At 33.8% G+C, this 9,088-nt stretch overlaps 1 protein-coding gene across 1 annotated transcript; it reads left to right on the forward strand.

The window, feature by feature from the left end:
- The first annotated feature begins 8,443 nt into the window (after nucleotides 1-8,443).
- On the forward strand, nucleotides 8,444-8,875 carry LOC138884001 (uncharacterized mitochondrial protein AtMg00810-like). The gene has a single exon (XM_070164737.1). The coding sequence runs from the start codon at nucleotides 8,444-8,446 to the stop codon at nucleotides 8,873-8,875; it is 432 nt and encodes a 143-aa protein (XP_070020838.1).
- Nucleotides 8,876-9,088: the final 213 nt, after the last annotated feature.

Here is a 9,088-nt window from a genome sequence, read left to right on the forward strand (position 1 = left end):
TTGTCATTTGGAGGTGTATACAGAAAGTTATGACCATTTTACTGGGCAGGTGTCACTAGCGCGAACATGAGCGCGAATACGCGCGCGAAGTCGCGCGTTTTTGCTGAGTATTCTGCCTCTCGCGCGCCTGGAAGGTTTTAAATATCTTAAAGACCGGAAATAAGAGGAATTGAGTCATTTCTCAAGCTTAGGGCTTCCTCTACACCCCAACTCGACCAAGGCATCCAATTGCACACCTAAGGTGAGTTTTTAAGTGTGTTTTCATGGTGATTTCACTTCTCAATCACTAGTTACAACATGATTTTGATTGGGTTTCATAGGATTTCTTCAAAATCTCAAGAACACCCCAAAAGTTGTCTTTCAAGATTTGGTCTACAAGAGGTAATCCTACACCCTTAGACTTACATATATGGTGTTATTATGGAATCATGAGTATAAATCAAGTGTTACAACTTATGGTATGGTGATTGGAAGCCATAAATTCCCAATTTAAATACATGATCATGGTAGGGATTTAAAGGTGATTATTTGATAGGATTTGTTGGTTGGGTGTGAATGGATGGTCATATACGTGATGTTGAAAGTTATAAATTGGTTAATCATGATGGTAGGATAAATTGTTGATGAATGGTGGTAATTAGATGAACTAATTATATGGTGATGAGATGTAGAGGTTTATGCCTACAAGGTGTTTGATAATATGCCTAAATGGCTTAAGTTATGGAATTTGTTACTAATATTGGTTCCATTGGATATTGCTATTGTAGATTGAAGGTTCTTAGTGTTGTGGATCATTGTAGTATCACTAAGGAGCGACATTGAGGTATGTGAGGCTAACTCTCTATGTTTGGGAATGCTAATGATCCTCCCTACACTACGTTCTCTTTACGACGTATAAATTGCCTCAGAAATATAGTTAAGCCTAGTTCTTTGAATAGTTGTAGAACTTCTATTCTCTAGCTTCATAACTCGTTCATGACTTTCATTCTGAACGTCGTGAGCTCAGTTCGTATTCAATATAGACTTGGGTTTGATGTCCCTAAGTCTCAATATGGCTTACTTAGTATGTCATAGACAGTTGAAGTTTCAGTGTTCATAATCAGTTCAAGAATACATGTCCCATTCTAGTCCTATTCAGTATTCCAGTATTATGTAGCTCAGTATGATTTAGTATTCCAGTCTTATGTACTCAGTATGGTCTAGTATTCCAGTATCATGTAATTCAGCGTGATTCAGTATTTCACTATCATGTATTGCAGTATGATTCTCAATTCCTGATTTTAAATCCCTGGATGTTGAACACTTGTATTTGGGCTTGAGGCCGCAGTTAATGCTTTATGCATCTTTGAGCCTGAGGCCGCAGTTTATGCTTTATGCATTTTGGACCTGAGGTCGCAGTTATGTATACGTGTACTTGGGCCCGAGGGCGCAGTTTGTGCACATATACATATATATATATATATATATATATTGGGCCTGAGGCCGCAGTTTATTATTCAGATAAACAAGTTGTTCATCATTCAGAAGAGGGAATATTCATATCCTTACTTCCTTTGTTCAGTTCAATTATCAGTTACCATTTCAGTTGCCAGTTATCAGTTCAGTATCAGTTATCAGTTCAGTATCAGTTATCAGTTCAGCTATCAGTTATCAGTTCAGTTATTATTTATCATTTCAGTTTCAGTTTCAATAGTTATCATTTCAGTTATCAATTATCAAATCTCAGTTATCAGCTTAATTTCAGTTTCAGCATTTATAATTCCTTCTTTCAGTTGCTTTACATACCAGTACAATTCAAATGTACTGACGTCCTTTTTGCCCGGGGCCTGCATCTCACAATGCAGGTAATGATTTACAGGTCGACAACGCAGAGTGCTAGGATTCTCGTATCATCTATTTGGTGATCCCCAGTTCTTTCGGGGCATTATCATTACTTTACAGCATTTCATATTTACAGATAGTCAGTGTTTTCAGTACTTCAAGAGAGGCTTCATAGACTAGAGTAACAGTTAGACAGAGTCTCAGACTTTTTATGTTAAGCCATGTTGGCTGCAAATATGTTTCAGAATTGTATTAGCATTTTTGCACTTTGATTTATATCATCCAGACTTTCAGTATATCAGCATGTGTTAGTTTATCTTCCGCATTTAGTATGTTATGATATCACATGTTGATTCAGCCAGCCAGTTGGTTCGCTCGGTCACATGTAGTCAGGCACTGAGTGTCGTGTTACGTCCAGGCCCAGGTTCGGGGCATGACAATTTTGGGTAGACCATTTCTTGCTACAGGAAGAGCAATCATAGATGTTTATCAAGGACAACTAATCTTAAGAGTTAATGAAGAAAGAGTCATTTTTTATATGCAAAAGATACTAAGATTTTCAGGAGATGAGGCATCATCTTCATGCTTTTCTATTGACATGATTAGTGATCTTGTAGATGAATTCAAAGATGATCAATTAATTTCAAATTCAATGGAAAGATGTTTGACCAAATCAGACACCGCACAAGATGATAATCCCACAATTAAGAGAGAAGCTGAAATATTGGAAAAAGATTCTGAGGATAAGGAGATGCAATCAGAAGAAGTTCAACCAAAAATTGAACTCAAAGTTCTTCCCTCTCATTTAAAATATGTTTATTTTGAGCAAGCATTATTTCCAGTAATTATTTCATCTTCTTTGACTGCAGAACAAGAAAAAAGACTTATTCAAGTCTTAAAAGCACACAAAGGAGATTTAGGGTGGACTGTAGAGGATATCAAAGGGATTAGTCCAGCAATTTGTACGCATAGAATACAAGATAACTACAAGCCAATAATCTAACCCCAAAGGAGATTGAATCCTGTAATGTAGAAAGTGGTGAAAAGGGAGATTGTCAAGCTTCTAGCGGCAGGTATTATTTACCCAATTTCAGATTGCCCTTGGGTAAGTGCAGCTCAGGTAGTACCAAAGAAAGAAGGTATGACAGTTATAAAAAATGAAAATAATGAACTCATACCTACGAGGACTGTTATAGGATGGAGAGTCTGTATTGATTATAGACGTCTCAATGATGCTACCAGAAAAGATCATTTTCATTTACCATTTATTGATCAAATGTTAGAAAGAATTGCAGGATATGGTTTTTACTGTTTTCTTGATGGCTGTTCAGGTTATAACCAAATACCAATTGCACCTAAAGATCAGGATAAGACAACTTTCACATGTCCTCATGGAACATATGCATACAGGAGAATGCCATTTGGTCTGTGCAATGCCTCTGATACATTTCAGCGTTGCATGTCAGCAATTTTTTCTGACATGACTGACAAATTTCTTGAAATTTTTATGGATGATTTTACACTCTTTGGCAAAACATTTGAAGATTGTCTGTACCACTTGACTTTAGTTCTTAAGAGATATGAAGAGACAAACTTGATTCTGAATTGGGAAAATATCATTTTATGGTTACAGAGGAAATTGTTTTAGGACATAAAATCACTGATAATGGGATAGAAGTTGATAAGGCTAAAATTAATCTTATAGCAGGATTACCCCCTTCCATAACTGTTAAAGGCATTAGAAGCTTTCTAGGTCATGCAAGTTTTTACAGACGGTTCATAAAGGATTTTTCAAAGATTTCAAAACCTCTGACTAACCTCTTGATGAAAGATGTTAAGTTTGATTTTTCAGGTGATTGTTTGATAGCTTTTGACACCCTTAAGGAGAAATTATCAACTGCCCTTATAGTTGTGTACCCTAATTGGAGTCAACCTTTTGTGGTTATGTGTGATGCTAGTGATACATCAATTGGAGCTGTTTTAGGCCAAAGAAAGGATAAGATTTTTCGTCCCATTTACTATGCCAGTAGAATACTGAATGAGTCTCAACTGAATTATGTCACAACAGAAAAAGAATTACTGGCAGTAGTATTTGCATTTGATAAATTTCGTTCTTATTTGATAGGAACAAAGGTCACTGTTTTTACTGACCATGCAGCTTTAAAATACCTCTTAGCAAAAAAAGATACTTGACTTAGATTGTTAAGATGGATTTTACTTCTGCAAGAATTTTCCATTGAGATAAAAGATAAAAAAGAAACAGAGAATTAGGTAGCTGACCATTTGTCTAGACTAGAAGTCCCTCCCCTTGAGTTCAGCGAGATAAAAGAAGAATTTCCTGATGAACACATTTTCTCAGTCAATCCTATTGTAACTCAATCACCCTGGTTCGCAAATATTGCTAACTACTTGGTTGGAAGATGTACTCCCCAAGATCTCTCTTACTAGTAGAGAAAAAAGCTTATTTCTTATGCTAAGTATTATTTGTGGAATGAACCTTAGTTGTTCAAAATTTGTGCAGATAATATCATCAGGAGGTGTGTACCTGAACAAGAGATGACCAAAATTTTGTATCAATGCCATAATGGAGCAATTGGAGGTCATTATGCTGCAAACCGTACGACATTTAAAGTATTGGAGGCCAGATTTTTCTGGCCAACACTCTTCAAAGATGCCCGAGCATATGTTGCGCAATGTGACAGGTGTCAGAAAATAGGTAATATCACTAAGAGATATGAGATGCCACTACAATCAATACAGGTATGTGAAATATTTGATGTTTGGGAAATAGATTTCATGGGTCCTTTTCCTTCTTCTCATTCATTTGAATATATCCTTGTGGATGTGGATTATGTATCAAGATGGGTTGAAGTCATCCCCACAAGGAAGAATAATGCTAATACAGTGTGTAATTTTCTTAGAAAAATATTTTTACTAGATTTGGCACACCTCGAGTCATCATTAGTGATCAAGGAACTCATTTCATGAATAAGCAATTTTCTGATTTGCTATCAAAATATGGTGTGACTCACAAAACTGGAACACCATATCATGCTCAAACACAGGGGCAAGTTGAGGTTTCCAACCGCGAGTTAAAAAGAATTCTTGAAAAAATGGTTGAAATTTCAAGAAAAGACTGGTCTTTAAAATTAGATGATGCATTATAGGCATACCGAACGACGTTCAAAACGCCAATTGGAACATCCCCATATAAATTAGTCTTTGGAAAGGCTTGCCATTTTCCAGTTGAATTAGAACACAAAGCGTTTTGGGAACTGAAAGCATTAAACTTTTAATTAACCTCTGTTGGTAAAAAGAGATTTTTTCAGGTTAATGAATTAGAAGAACTGAGGTTGGAAGCATATGAAAATGCCAGAATATTCAAAGAAAAAACAAAAATATGGCATGACAATTTGATCCGACAAAAAAGTTTCAAAATTGGAGATCAAGTACTTCTTTACAACAGCAGGCTGAGGCTGTTTCCAGGAAAATTAAAATCCAGGTGGACAGGTCCTTATAATGTTACAAATGCTACTCCATATGGGGCAATTGAAATTCAACAAATCAATGGAGGAGATAAATTTAAGGTAAATGGTCACAGATTAAAGTTGAATTTTGGAGGACATTTTGAGCAACAACCATCGGTAACCTTGATAGCCTAAACATTCCGCTGTTAATAAGTCACGCTGACGATATTAAACTTGGAACTATAATTTCTTTACCCGTAGCCATTGAGGGTGAAGCAATGGAACCTCATAAGTCCAATATAATTTATACGAATAAATGTTTAACCAATTGATCTGGTTAATATCCAGATTATTGTACAACCGGGACATCCATAAAAGCCTCTACAAAAATAGAGCGATCTATACAGGAGTAATTTCATGGTGGTCGGTATGTCTAAGTCACTGGTTGGTTAACCATCTTATTGTATAAATTATATTGGCTCAGGTAAATTTTTTGGTTTATATCAAAACCAGGACCCCATGACTGTTAATGTGTTAAATTAGTCCAGTCTATTACACATAGAACATGTGTCGTTACAGTTTCTTTCAAGCTTTCTTATGTGACTGTAAACTTGAAAGCTAAAAAGATTTTTATTTTTTAACCAAAAAAAAAAAAGTTCTTTAGTACTTTATGTATTTATAAAAAAAAACAAAAAAAAGTTTTTAGTTTTCGTAAATAAAGTACTACTTATATATAATTCTCTTTCATGGATTATTGTTTTACTGTGGGTATTAAATTCATAAAATAAGATCTTTCCATTTTTAAATAGTAACTCTTTTCTTCTTGTATCACATCACTTCCAAGTTTATTATTCCAATTTTGTGAAAGCGAGGATTTGCATCTTCAACTCAAGAAATCGTTGGAATTGAGAAGAGTTATGAACATCAATAGGTAGATTCAGTAATTCTTTATTAGAACTTGCTCAGAATGTTTGTCAAGGCGAAATAATAGTTGACACTAATTTCTGAAAAATAAATTAGGCTTTCTTTGATTTCTTCTTTTTGGCCTGAAAATGCAACCAAAACAAAAAAATATATCCCTAGTACCCAACTTTGAAGCCTGTAAACCATTCTTTCTTGTCACACCACAATCTGAACCAGTAAATTATAGGTACCTTTGTATATGTAATTACTTCTTCCTAATTGTTTCTCTTCAGCTAAAAGTTCAAAGATGGAGCTTATAAAAAAAATAAAAAATTGGCGGTAGAAAAGGCAAAAAAGCAGCATACATATAGATTCTTCATATAGAGAAAACTCTATTGTACAGAAAGTATTGTTTAAAAAAAATATATGAAGAAAAAGAAATTGCTTCAAATTTCAGAATATATATAGCTTCAATAGCTACAAATAAAAAAAGTCACTATAAATATTTCTTTTATCCTACCAGCCTGAAGCCTAATATTACAAACCGAAAAAGCCCTAAAAGATTTCAGCAAAATAGTGTTTAAACTACATTAGTGGTGATTTACATAATAAGCAAGCCTATGGATAAAGAAGTACAATTCGTATTGATGGTGGCCATAAATTTATCAATTCTTAAGAGTCATAGGGAAAGAAATGCAAGTTCTCGCCAAACAAAGATGGAATCATAAGAAAGGTAAATGTTTTGTGAGGTTGAAAAGGTTAATCAGTTTTAGAAAATGAGGAAATTCTTATCTTGAATAAATTTTCTCTCCACAAAGCAAACAATAATTTTTGAAGAGAGTTATTCAAAATGAATAAATAAATAAATTAATTAATTAAAAAATATTTTTTTCCTCGAGGACGAGTAATAGTTCAAGTATCGGGAAATTTGATGAAAATAAATTATTCATGTATTTTCATACGTATAAATAAAGATTTTTAAATAAACCATGAATAAATATATTCGATTCTCCTATATTTTCTAACAAGTTCTGCAGAGGAAAGTTGAATTGAGGAAAGAGTACCACAAGCAAAACAAGGAGGAAAAAGAGCAATGCACGTGGTAAACAAGAGTGAATCAAATTTTGAAGTCACAACATGAAGTCTTGAAGTTACAACATCAACTTTTGAAGTCACAACTTCATGACTTAAAGTTGCAACATCATCTCACATTTGCTACATATTTTCCATAAATAGACACTCATAATGTATTGTGAAAAGAGGATCTGACGAGAGAAGAACTATTCTTGGTCTCTTATTTTGTCTTTAATATTCCTAAGTCCTAGTAGTTATCCTTTTGTGAAAAATAATATCTTTGTACCAATCCTTTGTATTTCTAAACTAGATTCTTTTTCTTACTTCAAAATGGAGTAATCTTTAGTGTTGGGATAGTTGATGAAGCTTGATATATATATATATATATATATATATATATTATAATACTATCTCAGTTTTAATACATTCTTGGTTTGAAACTTTCTATTTATATTTTATATTGTGCTATAATAATAGTTTTTGACTAATCATTGTTATCACTTCTATATATTTTATCTTTAAGTTACTCTCATATTAATTTTGTAATTCTCACAGAGCAAAATTAATATATAGTAACTATTGAATAAAATAGTGAAGTGAGAGTAATTATTAGTAAGCTATTATTAAAAGTCAATAATCTTGCTTGCCTCAATTTTAATTCTCACAGAGGTATTGTAGTCGCAGGATTATTGATTTAGTAAAAATATTCTCACGAAATTTTTACTATCTTTTAGCACAATTCAGACCAGAAGATATTTCGGTTTAACCGTCATCAATTTTAACTCAATTAATTACATAACCTCACGGAGTGTTATCAGTTAATTAATTCTTGGTGAGATAAGATAATATTGTATTAGCAATAAACAATTATCCTTTAGAGAAATATATGTAGAAAGTGAGATTTTATTATAATATATTATTAAGTGAATTCAACGAATCCCAACTCTTTTTTAAATTACAAATCTTTCGAAATTTGTTTAATTTTGTTAAGCATTTAAAAAGTTTTAATTCCACAAACTTTTCATCAATCTGATTCTCTCAAATAGTAGCTAAAATATTATAAGTCTGTAGAATAGATTTTTCAATCTCTGTGGGACGATATTATAAACTATACTAGAATTTGACAAAGCACGAGTAGGAAAATCCTATACACATTGGCCTCGTCATTTACTCAGAAGATGAATTCAAAATTAGTAGTCATCCTTGTCTATGTAGATGATCTTCTAGTGACTCGGAGCAGTCTAAGATTGATCCAACAAGTCACGAAGGATTTGAAGGAGAGGTTCAAGATGAAAGATCTTGGTGAACTGAAATACCTTTTAGGGATTGAGTTCTCTAGATCTCAGAAAGGAATTGTTATGTGCCAAAGGAAGTATGCTCTAGAACTAGTCTCTAAACTAGAGCTAGCATGTGCAAAGCCAGCAGCAACACCTCTGGAGTTCAATCATAAGCTCACATTCATTGAGTTTGACAAGCAAATACCAAAAGCTGGGTCTACAGTGGATAGAGAACTTGAAGACAGGGGAGGCTATCAGAGACTAGTTGGAAGGTTGTTATACTTAACCATGACAAGGCCTAGCATTGCCTTTGTGGTTCAAGTGCTAAATTAGTGTATGTATGCACCTAAGGTTTCTCACATGGAAGTTGCTCAAAGAGTGGTGAGGTACATAAAAACTGCCCCTGGATTTGGATTGTTTATATCTGCAAAAGCAAGCAAATCTTTGTATGCATACTGTGATTCTGATTGGGGGACTGTGTAGAATCAAGAAGATCAGTGACATGCTATGTCACGATCCAAAATCCATTAAAGATCGTGATGGCGC

This window comes from Nicotiana sylvestris, chromosome 12 (genome assembly GCF_000393655.2).
Source record: "Nicotiana sylvestris chromosome 12, ASM39365v2, whole genome shotgun sequence".
NCBI lineage: Eukaryota > Viridiplantae > Streptophyta > Magnoliopsida > Solanales > Solanaceae > Nicotiana > Nicotiana sylvestris.